The sequence below is a fragment of the Brachypodium distachyon genome, chromosome 5, assembly GCF_000005505.3.
Source record: "Brachypodium distachyon strain Bd21 chromosome 5, Brachypodium_distachyon_v3.0, whole genome shotgun sequence".
In the NCBI taxonomy this organism is placed as follows: domain Eukaryota; kingdom Viridiplantae; phylum Streptophyta; class Magnoliopsida; order Poales; family Poaceae; genus Brachypodium; species Brachypodium distachyon.
Genome location: NC_016135.3, coordinates 494,034 through 520,568, shown reverse-complemented (window position 1 = coordinate 520,568; position 26,535 = coordinate 494,034). Strand labels below are relative to the sequence as shown.

The window sequence follows — 26,535 nt, the reverse complement described above, 5'->3', positions numbered from 1 at the left end:
GTTCCTGTCTGCATCCTTACTTTTCCGCAGAGGCTACGGACCATACAGAGAAACAAGTAGAGGCAGTAATACAATGGCATATGCATGCAACATCCAATTTTTTTATTCTATTCAATAAAGATACAAGAGAGGAAAAAATAGATAGTACAGATGCTTAATTCCTCCTCTGGCATCTAAGATGGCACTACATTATTTCTTTTGGAAAAGACATGGGGCTACATACATTACATACATACATAAACCAAAGCTTCTTGTTCTTCTATTTATTTCTTCAGCGCTGTACTGTGTGGCAGGTTTCTCCTCTGTGTTATTCTTCTTTTATTTACTTTAATTTCATTTGCAAGATGATCTTGTTCACCCAATGCAAAGGCATCAACGCCGAGGTTCCACAAATACTGATGCGGTTCTTCTGGGTACGGTGAATCGACCTTTGCCGGCCTCATATGAAGACTGCCTCACTAAAGCATCACATGAATTCGCCTGAAACAGTTCATACATAATAGCTGTCACTTCTCTATTTTAGAATTGCTCTCGCAGTTCCACAACTTTCGAATGGTGTTTCGTTCATTTTATGAGACTGAAATCCGGAACTGCCAAGCACATTTCTCCTATAAATCAGCGGTTTCAATCCTTGGAAATTCCAGATTGAACAGTGTTCACAAGTTCAGGGTTTGTAAGATATTCATGACAAATCTGCAATGCTCGCTCCTAGCATGAAGCACTACGAATCATATCACGAGAACATTTCCTAGTAAGCAACTAGCTTCTAAGTCAATTTCAAGCACTGAAACACACAGCAATACAATACTAACTGTTACTGATATTATTCAGGATATCTGCTACCCCTAAAAGTCAAAAACAACTTGGAACAGTTACCTGCACAGGATGCAATTCAAGCCCCATCGAAGCAAGAGCAGGAATGTCCATAGATACTTCGTCCGGACATACATTGAAAACTGTTACTACAGAAGAGAAGCTGCAACAGGTGATAGGTAGTTAGCTACAACAGGAAACATCGAATGCTTCTCATACCAGACATGGAACCCCAGAAACTACTGCTACTGATTTTCTTTTAGCTAATATAGATATATATGTTTCGCAAGACTACAATCTCTCAGTTATCTTGCAAAAATACCTTTGTGCACATCATAACTACATCAATGTCACTTACTTGGCATCTAACTGAGCCATCTCAGGCCTATCATTTCGTGCATCTTCAATGCTCATGACAATAACACCTGGTATCGAGGAAGGTCCTGTGTTGTGAAAGTGAACCCTTTGCTGAAATATGACAGGAATACAGTCAGATCTACACAACAGATCAAATTGACAAGTATTGCATCATTCGGTTCACAATATATTATATATGTCTCCTATAGTCCTATGTATGCACAGGCGAATGATATTGCAGCACAAAGGTAGTAAAGTCTTGGTTTTCTTGTGAGAGTTGCTTGCTGCTAATAGATCATTTATTGTACTAATGGAGTTACCTGCGCCCAAATGTTCCAGCAGGATTATGCTTGAATCTATTTTCCAGGCAATCATTCACGTCCAACTATGGGATTCATGCAAACATATATTCATGTCACATTGCCAATTATATAGTTCCACAATGCATGATACTCATGTCATATAATTTCACTATGTGCTCTGCATTCTTTACTTGACACATAGATCAATATTTTTTACTTGACTCAAACTTTTAAGGCTTGTCGACATTATAGCATATAGCAGTCTGGAAATGGAGTTCAGATTAACTTGTTGGCAAAGAAATGAAGATTATACGTACCTTAACATCACTTGCCGTACTAAGACGAAAAAGCGGAGAGGAGTATCTGATCTTCAAAATGTCAAGAAAATTGTCTAGGACAGCAAGGATGTGTCCTTTTGCAGGTTTGAAAGATGGATTTTCCAATCTTGGTTTCATGCTGCAAAATAAGTTCCGAATTGGACTACTGAACACATGTGCACAAATTGAAGGAAAGAATGAAAATATTCATTTAGTTATTAGTATATCAAAAGGACATGAACAACTTACATAGGCCAATTATCTTCATTCTTTTCACTTGGAGGAAGACCAACACCCCAGTTGTTCGTTTCATAAGTAAAATCAAGCCTTCACAAAGGGAAGAAAACAGAACATCACGTCAGTCCGAGATGCTAGGGAACTTCTATTTGTCCTTTAAACCCTTCGTAGATGATAGAAGGTATGGTAATGATAATAACTGTTTAGAAAAATTTAATTATTTTTCCTCCACTGAAAAAATTCAACCATTTCTGATGGAACGAGTACAATTGAGGTTTCAAGGTTGAAAGAACAGTTTTTACTTGTTAAACCAATCACCAGAGTTATATGAATCTCGATCAATGGACTTAGATCTCAGTATCTCATCACCAGCATGGAAAAAGGGTATTCCCTGAAAGGACAAGTTAAGAGATTTGAGTACTCGATTCCAAAAAGGTCAAGGTATAGCCCATGATTGAAAGTACATACTATTGTTATCAGTTACTTGAATACAAACAGAAATTACTATAGTCTTTACCATATGGGAATGAATGTACTTGGTCAGAAGAAAAATAAAGATGACAGAAGCTGAAGAATATAAAATCACAGCAAATCATAGTGACTGCTATGTCCCATGTGTCTATGTTGGATTATTGAAATGCAGATTAAATGCTGGTATTACTAAGAATAAACGTACTAGCAAAAGAGTCCTTGTGTTGAATTAGAAAACTACATGAAAGTAAGATTAGAACACCATGATAATTTAACGAGTCCATATCACGAGACAAGTTCGAGACTGAACTGATTAAACTAGGTTAACCTACCAGATCAGTCCGGCCATATACTTCAATTTACTTAGATTTAGCAACTTATTTCTAGGGAAACTGATCGTTCTGGTCACCAATTCTTACACTATTAAAATAATACTATGAACTGCACAAAATTATACACGCTGATCCAGCAAATGTTTTCATAAACCTGGGAAAGTGCCATCATGCTGGAGGCCAGCTGATTTATTCTGCATCTCTCATCAATTGAAAGTTCCATCGGGGTCTGCACAAATTAACAATTCAGGAATTCAAGATGGTAAGAGGTTTGAAAAGTGACTTTCGAGATTATCCCCACTCTTGCTGTTTGCGGGAGAGGAGTAACGAGAATTGTTTTTCCTGAAAATTATATTGGCACATGAACCATTTGTGTGCTTTATGAATGTAGGTTTACTTCTGCCATGAGGAGTAGCTAGTCTGTGTTTGATTTTTTATCCCCACACTTGCTGCCCAAATATGTGCTTGTCTTCTTAATGAGAACATGTGCAAACAAATGTTTGCAACTTCTCTAAACAATGTTAAGTTTACTTTTAAAGGAATTACCTAATTTTAGCAACTAGTGTTAGCGATAAAAATACAGAGCATTCTATTAAAAGAACAAATATAAAAAAACATCATGATTTTTTTAGCAGTCTTGTAAGTTTCTTGGTTTTTAAAACATGAAAAAGGAAAATAATGATTACTAGACGGTAATAATTGACGAAATGATATAATACTTTGTACAACAGGACACATGCCATACCTTTAGACTGATAACATCAAATAGAGTCTCATTGTCATGAGCAGAAACATAGTTTATCTGCAATGTACAAAAGAGTAAATTACTGGTAACAGAGTTTAAGGAATTGCACAAAAAAACAATCATGTGCAGAACCATGCAAGTCAGAAACCACACTATGCTAGTCCTGTGAGCAATGGTACTTACAAGTACCGATTATTATGTTAAGTTCAACAACCAATTAGCCATACTGTTTCTATTGGAGATGAAGTATAGCCAACTGGCAATCCATCGAAAGTGTGAATTTCCGATCCCTTCTTAGCTTCTCCAGTATGAGATACTAGTACATAATCCCTCAGATTACCAGCTAGTCCAATCTGAAAAACGAAAACGAATTATTCCATCATGCCTGGCAAATTTGTTAAGAAGAAAACTAATAACATCCTTGCACATAGGAACCAGATACCATAATTGCCATATTGCAAAAATTACCAATTGTGATGTATGGTTTGAGCAAGAATCAAAGATGAAATGCATTTTTCTCTAACTTCCAGCGATGGTGGAAGATTTACAAAATTTCAAGGTAAAAAATCAGCATAGGATTAATGACAGCAAAAGGCACAAGGGAAAGAAATTTGCATGAGTATATTAAGGTAGAAATCGTAAAATGGTGAATGCTCATTGTACCTAACAACACAAGATACCCATCAGTACCACTTCAGCATTGGGAAAAATATTAGCTTCTCCTTATATGGATAGGCAGATGATTCCTATATTTTAATGACAACTGGCCAAGTTGAAAGTATATGTGTCAAAGGGAACTCAATTTGTTCGAGAAAAAGAGATTTCGATTCTATTTCGTTATGTCCATCCACAGTGTTAACACTTCCTATGGCCAAACAAGTTTTTTCTAAATCGAACCTAAGTGGTTTAAGCTTCAACCCCTCTCCCACTTCCTGTATAGTCTTTTTTCTTGTTTCTCCTTCTTTCCTTATTCTTTCTTTCTTTTTTTCCCTTTTCTTTTTTGAGCCCTTTGTGGCTCTTTTGTTGCCTGCTTGTACTCGCGCTTCTTGCGTTTTGTTCTTAATGGAAAAGACACGCCGCTCGGCGTGTTCGAGAAAAAAAAAAGATTTGCTTATGTTTGACCCCTTGCCAAAATACATCAGACAAATATAACTGATTTCTAAGAAAGAAGCAGTATTGCATGTCCACCTGAATAATGTTCACCATGGATTGCACGCAACAGATTGTGAAGAGCAGTAACAGATGCTAGAATAAAAGCACTCAAGTATCATTCTACAGTTTACGAACATGAATATTGATATATATCTTCTTTCCAACAAGATGAACAAGACAAAATAATCAACAGTATATTTTTCCATCAAATTGACAGGTCAAACAAACTAATATTCAAGCAGTGAACAAAAACTTTTAAGAACATGAATATTGCTAGCCAACCTGTATGTGGTCAGCATAAGTAGCAAGTGAGAGCCTGGTATCTTCTTCGTTGCCCTGATAAAATCCATTCGGCTGCAAGAAAGGGCAAATGCCTAACAATAAGTACTACTGAATTATAGGAGTTAATATAGAAATATTTGAAATATAATGATTAAAGTGCATCACAGCTGTAGTTTAGATTGAGACCTTGGAGTCCAGAAAACTTTAGCCCATCTAGAACACACAAAATAGTACTAGATAACTAGTTCAATAAGCCTCCAAAAATACTCACAATACTAGCGAAGACCATAACAAAGCTTAGAACTGGTAAATAAGGCCTAATCCATAGATGGATGATTCATGTACATGACCTTGAGGTCAATAGGCCTAATGGGTGCACAACACCGTTTAAAGGAAATTGGAAGAGGAACCTTAAGATAGATAAAGCTGACGACTTGACTAGAGAAAAAGGAAGCTCTTTATGAGTTTCAGAAATGGCTTAACAAGAGAGTTGCACAACTTCAGGAATACTGTTATTGAGAGAGAGATAAAGGTAACCGCTGCACTCTTATGGACAATAGAAGCAAGCAACTTGTTACTGAAATGTGATATCGACAATCGTAACTTCCATTTCCAGGAAGGGTAGCGGTAGATTACCTCTAAGAACAGACCAGTAGAAAAGCCTTGCTGTAGTGGATTACCAAATGGATTACCCCCATTAATAGCATCCCGCATTCTATCATTGAAGCTGAAAAATATGATGGTATGGATATTACTCCCTCCGTCCAACAAAAGATGTCTCAAGTTTGTTAAAATTTGGATGTATCTAGACATGACTTAGTGTATAGATGCATTCAAATTTGGTCAAAGTTGAGACATCCTTTGTTTGACGGAGGGAGTATGACCTTGTATAAATAAAATGACAATCCACGCAGAACAGACACGAAAAATAAAGTACCTACTGGCTATTTACTGGAGTAGAATAAAACTGCACTCTGGTGTTTGTGTCAGAAGAAAACACGAGGCGCTGAACATACTTATTTACTTGTTATAATGTAAAATCTAATTATATCTTGGGGCATGTTCCACAATTCATATTCAGAAAGACCAGCAAGTTAATTTAAAATGTAAATATCACCAAGAAGGCAACAACAAGTTGCTCATGGTTGCTGAAAGGAGCTCACTGCTCACAGCACATAGTAAGTTGGTAATAAATTCAGACTTACCTACCAATCCCTGTGCCACTCATATTAAGCTGGGATCCATTTATTCCACGTTGATTACGTGCAACTTCAGCAAAGTCCCATCCTTCACCATACCTGTCGCAATGTCAGCATCCTTATCATCCCACAACACTGAGAATGTGTGCTTCTGCCAAAAAATCAGTTGCTCTGAAACTGAGCAATCTCAGGCGATAAGTCCTTACAAGTATATCTTTGAACCATCAACTCCATGTGAATCCCTTGTCAGGCTTTGAATAGCAGCTTTTGCTCTCATCTGTATTCATTTTAACCAAGAAGGTTCTCAAGCATACAGAGCAATAGACTTATACAAAAATAGGAAGTCAATTGCCTACAATCATTTTATGCACTGTGTGGGCCACATGCTCACAATAAGGAACTCTTCATGGTATAATTTCTGAACATTATTCGTTATTTGCTTTCTAGTTGTACTGGAGTGATAGCGAGCGATGACAGAGTTATACTTGCACATATGAGACCAATTTCCTGAAGTAACCAGCATTGCTGCAAATGTTAGATATTTGATTCTACATAGAAGGTGTTTGATTCTGGCTAAATACTACAAATAATGTATGGTCAAAATTGACTGACATGCTAAGTATAGACAACTGAATGCCACAATGGCTAAGGCTAAATATATCGATAAGCTAATAAAAGGTTTGGAATTCAGTAACTAAACTCAGAGATTGGATTTTCTCTCTTTTATGTTAACCATACGTTGGATATATATAATTCGAGCTGAACAGCATGACAAAAGAAAGGTATATAATGGAAAATGCCGCAAGCACCAGTTGGGCGGAAATTATTCAAATTGTACAATTTTGGTGCTACAGAAGAACAACTTGGAGTTGTAACTATTACAAACAGAAATGACAGATTAATTAAATTGACCAGTAAAATTCAGGCACACAATTACTTGGGTATGCATGTAGTTCTGGAATGTGAAATTAAACTAATTCATTATGGCCTTGTGATACTTTTATTAGAGCATGGGTGTCAGACAAACAGAATATTTGTGTTTAACCAGCAGGTCGACATGTAATAATTCAGCTAGGATGCTTACTTACCATTGTATGTTTCATGATATGGCCCATAAGATCAAATCTGAACCCGTCAACCTAAGGCAGCAATTATATGATTGTCAAGATCTAGAACAATAAGGAAATGGCATGTAAACAACAACATGAAATTGGCCAGCTGAGAAGGGAAGTAGAGAGACTCTGTCATGAATGTATGGGTGTATGCATTTTCATGTTTACGAAGTCAATGATCCGGTGACATCATTCAAAACCAAGAAGTCTTAAATGGATATTGTCATATGATGCGATAATTAAAATGCTGTTACCACAGCAAACTCACCTTGTAATTTACTGCCCAATTCAGAAGGTCATCCACAATTAACCTATCAACCATGAAATGCTCACTTGCTGTATTGTTCATTGCTGCACTGTTTTCGATCTGACCATTAGTGTCCCTTCTAACATAGTATCCAGGAACGATCTGTAAATATCCCATATAACAAGAAAGAAAGAAGAAATATGAGGAGGGTCCAAAACTTTATGCAAAGATATTCTTCTATGGAAAAGAGAAGAAGTGACTTGAGTTTAACTGACATGTATTTCGTTGAATCTATAAATATAGAGCTGTAACAATGAAAACATGAGGTAAGCATTTTACTAATTGCCATTTCTTAATTCAAACAAGGTACATATTTATACACATCCAAAAAGAAAAAAGAAGAGAGACCAGGGAGGAAGACATCCCCCTGACATTTTAGTTAAGTAGGAGTTCTCGAACCCGATTGGTAGGTTCAGAACCATGTGTGTGCACCAGTGCACCCCGGAGGACTTCTAAGCTCTAAATACCAAGGATCCTACTAACCGTATATGTTTTTTTAAAATCTATGTTCTTCTAAAATAGATCCCTGAAGAACTGGCCAAACGATTTGCCATACGATTGTTGTTTTAAATTTAAATCCTAATATAGCGGCATTATAGCACTGATATGGCATACATGAGGTAGCAGGCAGCAGTCATTACGCAATGTCTATGTTGCACTGACCTGCTATATTTTATTTTAGAGAACGTGCAAACAGTATTTGCACCCTAAAAAAAGGCAAACAGCATCTGCACATTATTTCATTTTGGGAAAGAGCATACATACATTAAGAGGTCATAGGGTAACCATTGCTACTAGCCTCACCGTTTACAATACCGAACACACTCACTAAGCTAATTTCTCATGGGGGTTGTCTCAGCCAGTTGTGGTATGCATTTTGCTACCATGTGGCCTGCTATATGCCCCCTTCAAAATTAAAACACTTCACCTCTATGCTCCAGTTACACACACTGTTGGGACATTATATAAGATTAATCGCATGTTTGTATTGTGGTTGATGACTGTTAGTGTAATGAACATGTTGAGAAAATGCTCTTGGATTGACCAGTTTAAGTTAACTCCTAAGACGACAAGGAAATGCTGTAAAATTTGCTAAGAGAAGAATCAATGATTGTTTTGTTAGGTTGCAATAGTTATGAAGAAATATAATTGTTAAAAGAGTAATAACCTTGTCAAGCACTGAGCTGATGCCACTGGGGCCACTTGAGTTTAGATGATTGTATACAACATCCATGACAACACGAAGACCTAAGCGATTCAGAGCCTGCAGTCCAAAATTTATAAGAGAAGTAACATTAATCCTGCATAGAGCTAGCCACATTTAGCATGCGTACTCCATGAATTACTGCAACTGGCTGGGAGCTCCAAGTCACTATGTATTTGAGTGGATGGCCTCATTTGGAACACATGAATTTTGTAGGACTAGTCCAGATCCTCTAAAACTCCTTAAGAAATCCCATCTTCCAAATAGGGGCACATAATTACAGGGCTAAAAGGAAAACACACCTGGACCATCTGGCGGTATTCAATAATGCGACTTGGACCATCAGGGTTACTTGCATAACTTCCTTTTGGAACCCCCCAGAGCACAGGGTTATACCTTTAGCATGCATATGACCGTATATGAGAATAATTTTACTTAGAAGAACATATTAAATTTTACTTTCTGAACACAACCATGATAAATTTGTATATGGCATGTTTAAAGAAAGGAAAACCAGTGCGAAATGAATACCCCCAATTATAAGGGTCGTCTTCCTGGATAGCTACTATTGCAGCTTGTTGCATATCTGATCCTGGAGGAAGTTTTGCCAGTTCGCTCTCATCTGCAAGAGTAAATGAAATTTCCTAATGACTCAAACAGGAAAACTTGAATAAATAAACGAAAAAAACACAAGACTGAAATGAAGAGAGTTTGATCCATTAAGTACTTATAAAGTAACATCACTGAAAGCTATCTGAAAACAAGAAAATGATAGTTATCTGCAAACTGAATTTTTTGTGATTATTAAAATCTGTCCACTTTGTGACATTTATTTATTTTCTGAATATTCTAGATCAGATTGAGTAGTTTGGATTTTAGTTCCGTGTGCATGTTTTCCTTCGCAAAAAAGAGTCATGCAAGGCACACCAGTGACTAAACAATCTTAAGCTAAAGAGTTTGGATAGAACGTATCTTTACCAACATTTTTCCAATTGCTCTTAATGTCATCAACACCAGCAAAATGGAAGCTTGGCAACAAATGCACATGAGTCAAACCAGCATCAGACAGTTTCCATAGGTGCTGCATTCCTGCTGAATCCTGTGCCAAAAGTTCAACAATTTAATCAGGATGCATAGAGATGAAACAAGGTTATGAAATATACCTGTTTCTAGTAAATCGACTCTTAATGACCTGATATGTAAATGCACTAAACCCTCCTTGTGAGTTACAGTCTACTGTGCTATCATGGACACTGTAATTAAAAAATCATAGGAAACAGGGGCATAAGTTAACAGATGAAAATGCAATAAAATTTTACCAAACTTGCATCCTTATAGATCAAGTGGCAGAGTTAACCTGAAATCACGAATATGCAATTCATAGATGGTTATGTCAGAGAAGGAATCAAGCTTTGGCTTCTCGTCTGCCAATTCATCCCAGGAAGCTGGCTTCAATGCTTCATTATTAATGTCCACCAACCAAGTCCGTGCACCATTTGCAGAAAGCCTGATCAAATTAGCAAAACATTAATTTCTACCTGTCTGTAATTATGTATATATCAGTATTGTAAACTACGCAACTTCATTTCACATAGCCACATACCCTCTAGCATAAGGATCACTAGCTAGGCATTTCTCAACTTGCGCCTTACTTGGATGATACACATTGACTTCATACAAATAGTATCGATTTTCCCAATCTCTAGGTCCAGTAATACTCCAAACACCATTTAACTCCTTCATTTGCACAGTCTCCAGTAAAGGTCCCGCTGGACTATCAAAGAAGCATACACTCACATCCTGCAGAATATCGGGGACAGTTGACGTATGAGCATAAACAATACGGGACTAAAGAAAAGAGCTGATACTTGAGATCGTAAATCACGTTCTAGAACCCAGACCTGTGCTGTAGGAGCCCAAAGGTACAGGTCCACAGATTCCCCACTGAAAACCGCACCGAGTGGTCCAGTGTACGCAAACATGTCATCCAATACACCAGGTAACTGTAGCCCAGTAACATCTCTGTGTTTCCCATCAGCTGCACATAAACAGCGCATGAACGTCGCAGGCAGCAGTATTTATATACTCCCTCCAATTCGGGAGTATAAGGAAAGAGTGGAAAAGGTAAAGAAGTACCACCAAAAGAAGCGATGACCAGCTGGCACTTGACAAGGCTGGAAAAGTCAACAGAGCTTGGAACTCTGAACGCTTTGTAACTGCTGATGAAAGGGAACTTCTGGGTGACCTGAAACAACAAGTGAAATGGCACTCCAGCTTCAATAAATCACAATTTGCCATAAGAAAACTGAGTCCAGCGCAAGAGAAAATCAATCGTATGGAATTGATGGTATGTCTTATTACACTTTTCGGGAGCCCGGCATGCTCTGGCTGCAGCTCAACTTTGGAGTCGTAGCCTACAAGATCAGCAACAGGTTGCATATGAATCAGGTTCTTGCTACCATGATTGATTGATTGATGATGATGAGTGATGACTCTAGCTACAAGGACTAATCCTGAACTGTGCCTATATATACCTTCGATACCGCGATTCGGAGAGAGGCGAATCGTGGCGTCCCTGCTGGCGTACAAGCTGATGGACGCTTCTTGATCACTGACATCCCAGGCGATGAGAGAGGCCGTGACCCAGTAGGCCCTGGCGTCCGGCATGAACACCTGCAACCAACCAACGAACGGCGCGCGCGCGCGCAAAACATTTCACATCCATGAATGATCCTTTGACTGCCTGCCATGTGGGGGCAGAAATCACCAATGAGAGACGAGTGGAGGAGGAGGAGGAGCACCTCGGCGGCTTCGGCGGTGGCCAGGTCGACGGCGGCGGCGCCCTCCCCGACCGCCATGGGCTTCGTCCTCGGCGAGGCGGCGGCGGCGGCGGGGGTCCCGAGCGCGGCGGCCCGGGCGGAATGCGGCGACGGCGACGGCGACGGAGCGGACCTCGGTGCACCCCGCGGCGAGGCGGATGAGGAGGAGGAGCGCGGGCGATTTGCTTGCGGGGTGAAGGGGGGATTGAGGTGGCGGAGCTGCATCTGCAGAATCGGCATTGGCATTGGCGGTTTCTGCAGGATTGGAGACAAACACACGAGAGAGGAGAGAGTGAAGGGCAATCCGATTTTTTTTTTTTGTTATCAGGCGATGAAGGAAGAATAAAAGAAATGGGATTTCTTTTTTTATAGGAAAAGAAATTAGATTTCTTCTTTTTATAGGAAAATAAATTAGATTTCTTCTTTTTTATAGGAAACGAAATGAGAGCTACTTTTCTTGTTGCCTCATTTTCTTTTTCTGTTTTTCCGCCGGCCACTTTAATTTCAGTTGCAACGACAAAGAAATGAGATTTCTTTTTTTTTCTTTTCTGTTTTGATCTTTTTCCCGGCCACTTTAATTTCAGTTGCAACGACTTCTGTGGTATCTTGTTCCTGCCGACGTATCGTATTTAGGAGTTCATGCCGGACGCTAGGGCTCAAAAGGCCAGCCTAAAACAGGCCCAATATTCTCGCGGCCTCTTTGTTTTTTAAGTAGCCCAAACAAAAAGTGGCCCCCAACTCTAGAGAGAGGAGTTCGTTTTATCGTTGGATTCGACCACCCCCTTGGCTGGCCAAACCGAGTTACTCTGTAGAATCTAATTCAAGAACCTGTGAAGAAAACCTCGTCAAAAAAACAAAACTGTGAAGAAAATGTGACACTGCTTGAAGAACCTGCTTGAAAAAAGATGTGATAATAGGATATTTTATTTCTTCAAGAAAACATTGTTGAAACGAAAAACTACAAATGTATTTCCTACTTTTGCAATTGCGTTTGTGAGGCTCATTTGGAGTAGTATAAATTGCGGTGAAGAATATCCTGGTTTATTTCATCAGACCATCCTTGAACATCTTCTGCGATCAAAATTAGAAAAGTACTATAATAATACACCATCCGATCTACTAAAAGGATATAGTATTAATTTGGAAGAAGCCATGTGAATCTTCTAGGATGATACACTCATACACATGGTTGAGTATTGTATACTAATTTCATGCTCAAGGTTGACATCAAAGTGCCAACTTAAGTCTAACCTCTTGGTATAACAGAAACATGTGTATTACTTAAAGCCTAGTGCACTAGAAGAGAACAAGCACTACCCTTGTGTGTGTGTATGATTGACACTGTGTCCCTGTTGCAGCAACTTCTTTTCAGGAGAAAGCAGCAGTTGGTTGTGTGGCCCACATGCAGGAGAGTAGGTTCCAACGACCTCTAACAACTGGGAGTGTGTGGCTTTAATGCCACTGGAAGTGAAGTCCACTTTGCTGAGAGTGTCAAGCACTCCACTCCACAATGAGCTACTGCTACAGATCGAGCTCCCTCTGCTCCCTTTCTTAATTTAGTTGGTGACTCTACTGCTACTGATAGTCTCTACTACTCAGCTTGAGCAGACACCAACTGTTCTTAGTACAACACACACCACCATATTCACCTTTTCCTTGTTTTTTTAGACAATTTTCCTTGTTTTTCTGGAATCCCATGATAGAAGGAATCTTGCTGAAAGTTGCTTCTGGAACTATTTGGTCGGTCAGGCTTTAGTAAGGGAGCAACATACATGAATTTCTTTTGCATGTAGCACAAGGGAAGCAAAACAAGAGACTGGGAGATAAGATATGATTAGATTATATTAGGAGAGAATCTTCTGAATAATCCTGACACAACTAGCCAAGTGCTTCCAAAAAAAAAAGTTGATCAATCCTAACAAAAAAGAGAAAGGAACAGCCAAGAAGCTGATCTTATGGCTCAAGCTCAGGTTCTAGATTCATATTTGTAACAGGAATATACAAAAGAAAATAACATTTTTGTTCATGGTTGTTGGCACTAGAGATTGAATACTTTTGCCATTGAAGGAGCAATGATCAGCTCTTGCAGAAGTATCATGCCAGTAGCTAGGTTAGTTCAAGTGTATAAGCATAAACAAAATCTGGACACTCCCAAACTCCATGTGCCATTTTCTCTCAAATGCCTTTTTTTTGCGACGATCGATTCTCTCTATGAAATGCCTGGCATTCAATGCACTTGATTGATGATGAACGGGTTTACTTAACTAATTTGAGTCTATCTTAATTAGGCTTGTCTGGGTTAAACTCAACACCCCACATGAACTTCGATGAATCTTCTGTTTAACTTGGAGATTAATTCCATGGTTACTTTCTTAGATAAGTGAGCTAGAATGTATATACAGGAAATCTCTGTAAGCTATAACAAATTGGAGTTTGCAGCTATTCAAAGTAGTGGGTACCAATCAACTGGGGAGTCATCTCTCTGTCTTATAAAACAGGGTCATGTCACGCACTAGCTAGCTACTTAGCAGCTAGTTTGTTAGCTTTGTTTAACTGGGACTTGTCTTACAAAACAGGAAGAAGCTAGACTCTGTTACGAAATCTCATCAGTTTCCAATCTGTGTGCTGGAAGAGATCCCTGAGTGTAGCATTAATTAAATGTAAGATCTTCTGTATTTTTATAAAAGATTTTACAAGGATTTTTTCTAAAAGGAGGGAGTGCCTCCGGCCTCTGCATCGATGAAGATGGATATTGCAAATGCAAGAGGGCAAGAAAAACTAAAGAGAGGTCTTAATTTACATCGGCAGTGGACTCAAAAGACCATTGTTTAATCCTCTGAAACAGAGGATAGGCTGTAAAATTGTATAGGGCGCATTTTGACTGCCAAAATCCATGAGCTGGCCAAAAATTAATCCAATAACACAGTCCTTATGTAATTTGAGATTTGATACAGTTGGATTCGTATAAATTAAAATTGGTTTTAGTCTGACAAACCAAAATCAGCAATACCTGAGTTGATCAATGATAACTTGTTTAATTAGCCTCATGATGTGCCTAGATGCAATAGCATTAAAGTATCTCATGGAGACTAGCTAGCTAGCTTGTTGGTTAATGAAAAGGAAGGCCTACTTGAAATGAAATGAAGATCTCACACCAGATCAAATGTTGTGTGCTCCAACACATGTTTCATCAGTTTCCTCAACTGCCTTCTGGTGGTACGGAGACTGAGGTGTGCGGTGTGGTGTAGTTGGGAAGGTGAAGTGATGTTGACCAAACCGGCCCATGCATCATTAGGTATTTTCTTCTTGTTGTTCTGTGGAATACCCTTTTCAGCGGCAGTGTTTATTTTTGACCGAATTTTTTTTATTTTTGACCGAATTGGCGGCAGTGTTTATTGGAGGAAAGACTATTTGATCCTCGAAAACCCCTAATCGAGCTCGGGCTCTATGGAGCCAGAAACTTGCAAAAATTCAAAAATCATATTTAGAACTGTCGAAAAAACTCTGAAAGCAAATCTACATACTTGTCAAAAATTATTGAGAACCTTACAAAAAAGACAAATGCGTGGTTCTCCAATTGATATACTACTCATCTATTGTAGATCCACATATTTGTCTTTTTTGTGCAGCCCAGATATTTCTTAACGAACAGGTGTGCACTCGACATCAGTATATATGTAGATTTGTTTTCAGATTTTCTTGGCACTTTAAAATATGTTTTTTTTTGTAAACCCAAACGTCCGCAGTCACTTGACCCTGTCATATACCTCCTCCAATGATGCCTAGTCTGAAGATAACTCCATGGAGTTTATTCAACTCCATGAAATTTTCCATGGTGCATCTCATGATTCATGTTATGTAAAAATACAACCCTGATCAACAATATATATACCTGCCTGGCATATATAAAAGTCGTTTGAGCTGGGCTGATAATGTTTCGAGCATCATGGAACGGTGCTCTTATCAATTGGGAAACTTACTCAAATATATTTCTTCTATGAGTAAATATTACAAATTCCCAACAATTAGGGATCTACCCTTGATTTTTTTTTCAAGGGTTGTGGTTTTCTGATACAAGATCCCCAATTGTTAGGTTTTGGTGATATTTACTCTTCTTTTTTTACATTGGCAACTTATGCAGTTAATTGAAAATTCCAGCTGGCAATTGTAGGTGATCCCAGTACAAAAAAACCAGTAGTTGCAAGCAGGGCTTCTACCTAGGCCAATTCAGCAGTTGGAACCACCGGTGGACAGAAAATCGACAGCAAAGCACCTCCCAAATACTGTATTTTATTCTACTATATGTTCTCTCTGATCTGAAAATGCAGTTCATCTCTTAGATAAATATTGATGAGAGGATTACATTGGACGCCAGGCCGGGCGGAGGAACTTAACAACACTGGCCAGTGTGTGTTGGTTGTCAGTGTCAATGCCAGTTACAGGTAGTTGCCATGTATGTATTACCTCCTCAATTTTGTTCGTTGGTTGTCTCCACTGTCTGTCTGCCAAGCATCTAGCTATACCCCACCGCATGCACGAGCTTAGCTTAAGCTAGCTCACCCTCACCTGGCCCCGGATTCTCTCTCTCTCTCTCTCTCTCTCTCTCTCTCTCTCAGCCACCCTAGGCAGCTAACCACCCCCCTAACCACACTCCAAATTAACCTGTCAACTAATTAATCACCCTTTTGAGTATCCATCTTTCTTCACTCATACACTTTTGAGTATAAGTCTAGCTAGCTAGCTATTTGATAATTTGAACAAAGCAGTGAAGATGAACTGGGTTGGGGGCAACTTGCATACTGAAAGGAAGCTAGCTAGCCAGCTGATTGCCTGCCCAGTGGAAGAAAGAATAAGCAGGGATCCTTTCTTGGTGGTAGAGCAATGACAAGAGAACAATATATACCCTAGTTAATTTGTGTAACTAATACTCCATTCAAAAAGATTATTAATCGAGTTCCATGATGTGAAGAAAGATAGAGAGATACGAGTACTAATTAAGAGATATGATAGCTAGCAGGAGGATCACTCCCTTTACGTGAGCACAATGCCAAGCTAGCCTCTAGTACCCACACCTTTATTTCCAGCTCCCTTGCTTGCTTGCCACTTTACACTCGTCTTGCACTCATCAGCAGTACTCAGCTCACCACTCATCGACCCATATATCCATCATCACACACTACTTACAAACACAATGCTTATATCAAATTCTTGCAAAGGAAATCATGCCAATTGCAACAATTCAAGGCAAGAAAAAAGCACCGGGCCATGCGAACACGTTTGATCGATCTCCGATCAAGAATGAATGAATCGAATAGAATTACTCAGATATTGTCAAGAGGACATGGATCGATCTCTAGCAACGGATTTTACATCACCAGTTTGTTTCCAATCATGCTAATTTGATCAATCAAGAGAAAAAAAAATGAATGCAATGGAAAGAAGAGATGGATCAATCAATGGATGGAGAAAAAGAATACTAGAGTAGAGTATATACTTTGAGATCACAGGAAGGAAGGAAATATATGTATGAATGTATGATGTATATGTATGTATGGAATGGAATTAATGAAAAGCAGATGGAGAAGCTAATTGCTGCTAATTGGGTGTCTGTATGTGTCGTTTAATTACTCTGTGTTTTTGCTTGCTAGTAATGGCAGTCCACCACCATCGCCGATGCCGGCGCCGGCGCCGGGAAGAGCAGCTCCTTGACGTTGAAGACGAACGCCGCCGGCTTGGTGGTGTCGACGTCGGCGTCGTCGCAGGGGCACGGCGCCGGTGGCATGTTGAGATCCAGCTCCAGGAGGCTCTTCTCCTTCGTGGTCGTCGTCGTTGTCTCCTCCTCGGACGCCGCCGCGGCCGGCACGAGCGGGCGGTGGCGGCGCATGTGGCCGCCGAGCGCCTGGCCGGACGCGAACTCGGCGCCGCAGATGGAGCACTCGTGCACCCTCGACGACCCGCCGATCGCCATGGCCATGTCCCGCTCCCGCCGCTGCTGCTTGGGGTTGGGATTAATGGCCGGCGGCGGCGGTGGAGTTCCCGGTGCGGGGATCCCAAGCAGCGCTGTTGCTGTTGGATCGGTTGGCGAAGGCGGCGGCGGCGGCGACATGGAAGGCGCCTTCTGGTCCTCGGAATCCGCCTTCGGGGTTGGGAGGCGGGGTTTCTTGTGGCTGGTGCGGTGGCCGCCGAGCGCCTGGAAAGACGGGAAGCGCTTGCTGCACGTCTTGCACTCGTACACCAATTCCCCGCTGCCCTCCTCACGCCGCCGGCTCCGGAACTTCTTCCCCTCCTTCGCCATGGCCGCCGCCGCCGACGTGGATCCGCCATGGCCGCCGCGGGCGAGAAGCATGAGGCACATGGCCATGTCCTCCTCCTCCTCCGTCACGCACCCCGACGCCGCCTCCTCCTCCTCGCCGCCGGACGCGAAGACGACGACGGAGGACAACGACGACGACGACTCGGCAGCGGCTGGCGTCAACGCAGCCGCGGCGTGCACGCGCTGCCGCTTGCTGCGCTTCCCCTTGGCGACCACGACGCCGCCGGCCGCCGCCTCCATGCGCAAGAGTCTAGATGGAGCGATGCCGCGCCGCGTGAGAACCAAGAAGAAGAAGAAGAAGGCAGGGGAGGAGAATCCAAGGTAGCAGCAGCAGAAGTAAGCACAGCAGGCTCAAGTAAGGAAGGAAGGAAGGAAGGTTGGTGATAGATGGATGGGAGGAAGGATCAATGCTTGCTTGCTTGCTGCTTAGTACTAGTATTACAGAGAGTGTTTTGTTTTGGTTTTGGAGGAGAGCAAGGAAGGGATGGTGATTGGTGAGGTGTGGTGTGGAGTGACTACTAATACTAATACTAATACTAATACTAATAAAAAAGAAAGAGTGATTTGGAGGATGTCAACAAGGAAGGCCAGCCAGGCAGGCTAGATCAAATGGACAAAGCAAAGCAGCTGCCTGTCCATGTGGCAATCAACTAATTAACTATACTACTGATGATCATGCTATTGCTATTGCTATTGCTATTGCTATTGCTATTGCTAGCAGCTGGCTGGCCTGGGAGCTAGCTAGCTACTGCTACCTAGGTCTGTTATTTTGGGGAATGTGCAATGAATTTTCTGAGGAGGCCAGTGAAAAAAGAAAGGAAGGAATGCAAGTAATAAATAAAAACAGATTTGGGAAGAAATGGATTAGCATTTCTTTTCTTCGATAACGGGTAATATATTAATCCGTCGATACGATACACCTTGCGTTTGCAACAACACAACATCGAGAGTTATCGAGGAACTTTCGGCTTTAACCCCCCACTCCATTTATAACGTCCAATCGCAAGAAAGACTTTCCAACGGCAACGCCTCCTAGAAGAGGGCGACATGTACGGGCTACCGTTATCGGGTCCAACCGGTGAAGGCCAAATCATGAATTTTTTTCCCCTTTGGCAACAGGTTCAAACCAGGAAGCGTTTGATTGGGCTGCGGAAGAAACACGGGAATTCGCCTTGATGTGGTGAAGGAAAAAAGAGAAAGGTCAGTGAAACAAAAACTGAAAGAAATGCAAGTAACAAGTAAAAACAGATTTGGGAAGAAATGGATTACCATTTTTTTTTGTTCGATAACGGGCAATATATTAATGAATGGACAGATACACCTGGAGCCTGCAGCAACACAACATCGAGAGTTATCGAGGAACCTTCGGCTTTAACCCCCTCTCCATTTGTTACACACAATCGCAAGAAAGACTTTCTAATGGCAACGTCTCCAAAAAGAGGTCGAAATGTACGGGGTACCGTTATCGGGTCCAACCGGTGAAGGCCAAATCATGCATTTTCCCCTTGGGCAACAGGTTCGAGCAAGCTCTGGACGGCACCTTAAAATTGGGAAGCGTTTGATTGGGCTGCGGAAGAAACACGGGAATTCGCCTTGATGTGGGGAAGGAAAAAAAAACGAAAGAGAGACCCGGCACATCGGATAAAGTTGAAGGTTCCAACGGGCGTGGCCATGAGGCCGGCGTTGAAGTGCCTGGTGTTGGATGAAGGGTGATCCGACACCACGAGGGATAAAAACGGTCAAATGCCAGCCTAGCATCCTCCGTGGCAAAGCCTAGACAAATCCATGCCACGGTGGAGTCAATACTAGTCAATACCTGTTGTATCAGGACGAGGCACACCACAACTATTTGATTTTCCAAATTTAGGGACTAAATGTCCGCGGAAATGGTTTAAGGGACCGTTTCTAAACTTTGATTCCATGCCAGTTAATTGAGGCATCAAATATATTATTTTCTCTGAATACAAATTTCCTTAATTTTCAAGTATAAGCCTTTTTATTCCTATAGAAATGAAATGGCGATCTCTCTTTCTAGTGAAAAAGAGGTAATGTGAAATTGGACGTTTAGATTCGAGTAAATTACACAAAGGCGCACATTTAAGGGATGGAGTAACGGAAAACTACTACTCCAAGAGATTTAAGCGAAAAAAAAACAATGTCTAGACTAATAAGTAGCAACCTGTCATATTTTTACACAACTTTAATTTCTTTCAGAATTGATGATTTGTTCATAACTGCACTAATTAGGCTTGTGTCTGACAAGTGAGACCGGCAAGATTAAATGGTAAACTTGTCGTATGTTTCTTTTTGTTACTCGTTAGTTTTGAACTCGTGTTTTTTGTAAACCTCCATTGAAGATGTAGTTTTATGTTACTACAACCCTAAAAAAGGTGTGGATTTGTACAATTTAATTAATCTTTAGATGAATGTGATTGTTTCAAGCATGCATAGGAATATGTGAGAAAAGGGTCAAGCCAGCCATACCATGAAATTAGTATGTCAGCGCATTGTTTGGCTAGCATGAATTTATCATATAAGTCCTGTTTTGGTATAGAGATTAGAGATTAGGAGAGAAAAAGGTGGGAAATCTTGGTGGAGACTTGAAGTGAAAACGAAGTGATTTTAAGCATCAAAAGAGAGTCCTCTTTTGGAAAACAGGACTCTCTGTTCTACGATCCTTTTTTCCAACTCCTTGCTTCATTAATTCCTGATATCAAGATAAAGTCTAAGCATCAAAATATGGAGAGAGAAAATAACCATTTGCCTTTAGTTCCTTCTATTTGTCCACTTCTTCATGTTTTTTTTGCATATTTGTTTTTGCATTATCATGATAGTTAATACCGAATAATGTATTTACTTACCTTTACGGCTTTACCATGTCCTAAACAAATCCTAGGAACTTAGGAGAAAATAGCCAAATTTAATCACTATGTATCGAATATGGAGTAGGAGATCGGCTTCCTTCCAATGTTGGTCAAGTGTTAAGTACAACTGCCTCCACAGCTCCTCTACCACACAATCTGTACACTCTACCAGGCAGGGTCACTTTAATTAATTGAATCATTCACACTCCACATGTTGATATATAAGATATGATTGATCTTTGATACTATACCTATTAAATTTACATGAAATTAAAGAAACCAAAAACGAAGATTAAGTTGCTGAGAGTCAGAGAGGCTGGATGGATGGGTTGCTTTGCTTGTTTATTAAAAACAGGCAGGCAGCTACGGCTGTTGCCTTTCCTGTAAGTTGCAGCTGCCTATACTTTATGTGTGCTTGCAGCTGCTGGTGTGGTGTGTATGTACTCGTACTTGTACTCTTGTAGTAGTAGTAGCCTAGTAGTGGAGATGATGTAATCAACTGCTCCACCCACACACACTCCCCAAAAATCTCTCTGCCTAACTAACCTCTCTCTTATCCCTCAAATGGAATTTTGGCATGATCTCATTTATAAAGGCCTTGATCAGAAAGATAGATTCTCATCATTTATTTTTGGGGATTTTTTTTATAATATATACTTGGTGGTAGCTAGCTAGCTAGCTAGATCAGTTGCCATACAATATGTATGTGTATATCTGTACTAGAGACATGGCTGCCACCTTCCATGTCATGGACGGTTTGTCAGCAGCTTGCATGATTTGTGTCCCAACAAATAAGAAATAGCTACAGAGATCGGTGCATATATACAAAGTCTTTGGTATCCATTTAAGGGAGAGCTAGCTGCTGCTTCTACGCCACAAAATTCCAGTGGCCAACTCATCTGCGACCTGCTCTTGATTTCTTCTCTCTCTTACATCATGCACGTCTCTTGCTTTGTGCCGCGAAATTAATAGTCCATAACGGTGCAAAATTACATGCTCACATTATTTAGGTCAGTAATCATGAGTCTAAAACATAAACATTGATGCTAGCTTAATTATATGGCCATAAGAAAAGTTATAAGACAGCAAAACTAGCTTATATGTCTGAACCACATATGGTATTTCTTTTATTGAATTTCAAAAAACTAACACCATCTTAGCCTTGGAGTCAATTTGACACCTAAAGTTACTTGAAAGACAAGTAATCGAGGAAAGAGGGTATTTTCCCGCAAATAAAGTAAAATTAAAAAGGGTAAAACAGAGGATACTTTTCTATCTGGATCCGGAGCAGCAGATGTGGATACATTAATTAATCAGTTAGATGACTAACATGGTTGCATTGACTTGTTCGTAGGATGGGAGATTAGTACAAATTAAACATAATCAATTAGACCGACAAGAACTTGCATGTCTTGATGAGATCATGACTGGGCTTGAGTTAAGTCACTTGGGGTGCATGTTTTTGACTTACGCAATTCATGTGTTGTGCATGCATTAGCACTCCCATGTTCGCCTCTGTGATTGGATTGAATCCTGATCAACCATGATTAGTGGGATCAACAGCTTAATGACAACACGTGTCGCAGTATCACAAGCAAGTTAGTTAAGAGTTTTAGACTTGAACCTAAGATCATGAAAAATAATGAACTTGAAATAGCAGAATGTCGCGGACTTTATCCCATGCTCATTATGTGGGCTTGCAACTATTTTTTTGGGGCCAGCCGGATTGTCCCGTCCTAAGGCAAATAACTGTCTTTTTTACAAAGTATACGACCGATTTTATGAACATTTTGATAAGTGATGGAATATATCTTCTTGAAAGTTGCTTCATACGAACATTTTATATAAACACCTGGAACAATTTTTCTTTAAGACGAGAATATTTTTCATGGACAATGAACATTTTTTAATATTCCTCATAGAATATAATTTTGAAATACTTTTATAATGTTGCTAGTAGGAATTGTTTTTCAGTATATATGTAGCTGAACATTATTTAAGCAACAACATAATTTTGGCCTAGAAGAATTACTTTTTTAAAAAGTTTTTATGGAATATATCAGCATGAGAAATACAACGGTGCAGATGAATCTTGTTTTGAATGCTTTTATGGAAGGCCATATCCTAATGACCCCACGAGAGGCAAAGAGGAGGCGACCAGGCGGCTAGGGTTTCTGTTCCCTCTGCCGGCATCGGCGTCGGCCTGTCTCGCCTCCGATGGCCTTCCTGGTCTTGGAGGTGCGGCAGATCCCTGCTGCTTGCGGGAGGAAGGATTTCAAGTTTCTTGCTGTAGGTTTTTCAGTGTTTTCTTGGAAATGGACAAATGGTGAAGCGGCGCGACATTTGGCAGTCAGAATAAGGTCCACATCGCCATGTCCTAGCATCGATCATTGAAGGGCGCGTGGAGTTGTGTGTCCGGCAAATCCTTGTGATCTAGTCGATTTTATGGGTGTTTGATGAATCCATGGGGATGACCTAGTTGGTTTTCACGTTCTTTGGTGTGGTTTCAAGTATGGTAGTTCCGATGTATGGTTCTCATCTTTAGTGATGGTTGCTGCTCTGGTGTGGTAGTTCTTTGTTGGGACCTTAGCATGACGACTTCACCGCCGTCTACTACAACAGTATGTCATTTGGCAATGTATTTTTCCGGCTGTGGTGATGGAGGGGCGAGGACTGACCCGCCTTCGACTCGTTCCAGTACATGTAGTTGTCGCTAGATGGTCAAAAATTTATTTATAATTTTTATTACTTTTAGAACTCTTTGTACTGCTGATTGACTTTTCTTTTGCGGGTACTGCTGACGATGATATTGATAGATCGGTGAACCTTTTCGAAAAAAAGAATGCTCGTATGGAAGTTTTGGAAATTTGAATTTCACCTTTGATGCAAAGACACACGGACGTCTGATTGATTCGAGCCGTTTTATGGAGTGGGTCTTGCTATGGCAACGGAGTGTTGAGCCGCGCGGGCGTGGGGCTGCGAGTTGGTGGGCCGAATTTTGAGTCGATACAATGGGCCGGCTCAAACATTTTAGGCCTCGATGATCCGCACACCACCGAGCCAGACAGCTTAAAACAAACACACCGACCTACGCCATTCCTAGATTACGCGTTGCCTTCACGATGGCGTATCCGTTCCTGTACGTCTCTTTGCCATGACATCGTTGCCGCCTCCGTGACGATATGCTCTCGCGAGGATGGGTGGCAAAGCGAGGCACCGATCGAGACACGAGGACTCAAACCTCGGACCTCAAGTTGAACTATGTAAAGTGTTCAATGACAAGTTACAGTTGTTTTAACAACATACATGCTCTCCGGAAAAGAATTCAGAAATTCGAATCCAACGGCAAGATGGCGTACGTGTACTGTTGCCAGCTAACCACGGTTACATTAACACATTAAACTTTAATTAAGCACGCTACAAAAAGGTCTCCACCCGTCTCAGAAAAAGAAAAAGAAAAAGAAAACCATCCGCGCACTCGAGCACACCGATGGCAGCCACCCGGCGGTGCAGCCCGTCGCGGTGCAGCATGTTGCCGCCGACCATTCCGCGCTATTTCGGCCACCTCGGCGATCACGTCGTGGCGCTCTTGGTGCCTGATATTGTGATATGGTTTCGATGGGGGTGTTAATGCAACTTGGAATGAGCTTTCGATGCTTCTTACGTTTTATTTGTTTTTAAATGTGAAACAACAACACTTTCATCTTCTTATATTTTATTGTTTATAAATGTGAAACAACATCACTTTTACATTTTAATTTTAGTTAATTTTAAACATCTATTTATGTATTTATTTTAACACGGTTCCGCAGAAACACGGCGCCGCATCACCTATTTACATAAAATAGACAAACTACTTTTTATATACATCATTATATATTTTTAGTTATTTAGTTGGAAAAAAGATTGAAGATTGTTTGTGTTTTTCAATATTCCTTCCGGTTTAATGGACAGGGTAGCAACTCCCTTATCAAGTGAGAGCTCTTTTACGGTACACCGGATTTAATATGAACCGTTTATTAGGTCAGATCTAGTGGTTATTATTACGTGGTACTCCATTCTCGATTTCACGGAGTACCAAGTCGAAAACCATGGAGTACCTCCAATTGGAGGGCAAAATTGTAATTGCGTGAGGGTACCGTGGTCAACTGAATTTTACTTTGCAATTAAGTAAAAATAGAAAAACATTGTTCTCTTCGTGATCTAGTCCAACCTCCATTGACGAAGCGGCTGCGCCGGCACCGCCTCAAGGGCTGCTACACCTGCCGGTTGAAGGGAAGAGGCCGCCGCCATATGGGCACCGGTTTGGCAGCGTCGCCGGCGGAGGGACAGGGCTGCTGCACCTACCGGGCAGCCGATGAGATCGATGCGCCGCGGAGGGAGCTTGATGGCCGCGCCACGATTGGGGTGCCACGCCGGCGAATCGGAGGACGGTGATCCACTGCGTCCAACACCGCCGTGGCCATGCACTGGAATTGGCTTTTTCAACTGACACCGGCCATGGTTAAAGCCAAGACGACCGCCGTGACAACGAAGAAGTGGCTAAAGCCCCTACGGAGCTCCCTAGAACACCAAACCCCGGAGAAGTCTCGGACGCCGCCGAACGAGGCTTGGGCGCCGGAGAAGTCAGACAAAGCCGGTGTGAGCTCCCACATGAACCCCTGGTTCCATTTTATAGGCCCCCAAGGGGTCCTCGACGTCCGGGCCAGCCAATCGGAACTCGAAACCTCACCGTCCTCCCACTGCCCCAAACCAACGAGAAGGGAAGGAAACAAGGCGCCTTTTTCCAAAGGAAGAAAGAGAGGAGGAAGGGGAGCCCCCCCCCCGAAGATGCCCCGACCGGGGCTGAAGGCGAACACATGGGTGGTCGGTTTGACCCCCTTTCCATGCACCATACCAAGGAAGAAGAAAGGTTCCTGGCCGTCGGATCTAGGGCCGGGAGCCCCTGTCGGCCGTCGGATCTCCATAAAGCCAGGCGAACCGGTACCGGGCCCGGTTGGGCCGCGGCCCAAAAAGCGGCCCAAAAAACAGACCAGGTAAAAAAAAAGGAGAGAAAGGGAGGAGAAGCAGAGCCTGCTCACCCAAGGAAGCCGGCCCGGTCGTTGGCCCCCTTCTCGCCCGCGCATGCGCAGCCGGCCCAGTTGGCCCACGCGGCCGAGTGGGTGCGGAAAAATTGCGTAAAAGCCCAGGATTTAGGGAAAATTGCCAGTAAGTCCTCGGAGATTTCGGGGAGACCCTCGGGATCCCTGATTTTTGCAAAAATAGTCCTTCGGGCACCGGTTTTCTCGCAGAAAGGCCCCTAGGGTCCCGGTTTTTGCTAAGATACCCCCCGAAATCCGATGTCTCCCAAAGAAGATCGCCGAAGGCATGGAATTTCCCCGAAAACACCTCTAAGATTCCTTTTTTTTGCAGGAAAGCCACCAAAGTACCTTTTCCTCTCACGAAGGGAAGATCTCAGGAGTCTCTCACGACGGTTGACCCAAAGACATTCACAATGGCTCCCGCTCAAGGGGGCTACCGTTGTAGTAAAATAAAACCCTTATATGGGCCGGGCCATAAATCCTACGTGGCGACGACCGAGTCAACATTTTCCAAGCACGAGTCAAGACGCCCACATGGCGTGGTCAATCCTACGTGGCAAAGGAAGACAAGTCAACAAGTCAAACCTCTCAGGGCAAGAAAGGTGTGAGGAGGGGCCCCTTAGTCCAT

General features: G+C 41.5%; 2 protein-coding genes across 2 annotated transcripts; both read right to left on the bottom strand.

Annotated features, from left to right (window-relative positions):
* Positions 1-61: 61 nt before the first annotated feature.
* Positions 62-11,970, bottom strand: LOC100831209 (pullulanase 1, chloroplastic). Its single transcript, XM_003580877.4, has 27 exons — positions 11,632-11,970; positions 11,365-11,503; positions 11,192-11,244; positions 10,967-11,075; positions 10,732-10,868; positions 10,434-10,630; positions 10,188-10,337; positions 10,023-10,083; positions 9,809-9,929; positions 9,362-9,452; positions 9,133-9,226; positions 8,795-8,890; positions 7,588-7,728; positions 7,296-7,346; positions 6,414-6,484; positions 6,214-6,306; positions 5,645-5,735; positions 5,009-5,080; positions 3,802-3,927; positions 3,575-3,631; positions 2,984-3,058; positions 2,329-2,417; positions 2,039-2,116; positions 1,790-1,928; positions 1,172-1,281; positions 877-976; positions 62-480 (listed from the first exon to the last, which is right to left on the bottom strand). Exons 1-27 carry the CDS (start codon positions 11,893-11,895, stop codon positions 373-375), a joined length of 2,913 nt encoding a protein of 970 aa, XP_003580925.1. The 5' UTR covers positions 11,896-11,970; the 3' UTR covers positions 62-372.
* A 4,966-nt stretch (positions 11,971-16,936) lies between these two features.
* On the bottom strand, positions 16,937-18,650 carry LOC100830898 (zinc finger protein ZAT5). The gene has a single exon (XM_014895624.2). The coding sequence runs from the start codon at positions 18,200-18,202 to the stop codon at positions 17,294-17,296; it is 909 nt and encodes a 302-aa protein (XP_014751110.1). The 5' UTR covers positions 18,203-18,650; the 3' UTR covers positions 16,937-17,293.
* Positions 18,651-26,535: the final 7,885 nt, after the last annotated feature.

Coding starts and splice junctions, on each gene's coding strand:
- LOC100831209 (XM_003580877.4), bottom strand. CDS start 11,895: ATGCCAATGCCGATTCTGCAGATGCAGCTCCGCCACCTCAATCCCCCC. Junction 7,347..7,587: donor ATTGGGCAGTAAATTACAAG/GTGAGTTTGCTG, acceptor TTGCTGCCTTAG/GTTGACGGGTTCAGATTTGA. Junction 1,929..2,038: donor AATGAAGATAATTGGCCTAT/GTAAGTTGTTCA, acceptor CTTATTTTGCAG/CATGAAACCAAGATTGGAAA.
- LOC100830898 (XM_014895624.2), bottom strand. CDS start 18,202: ATGGAGGCGGCGGCCGGCGGCGTCGTGGTCGCCAAGGGGAAGCGCAGC.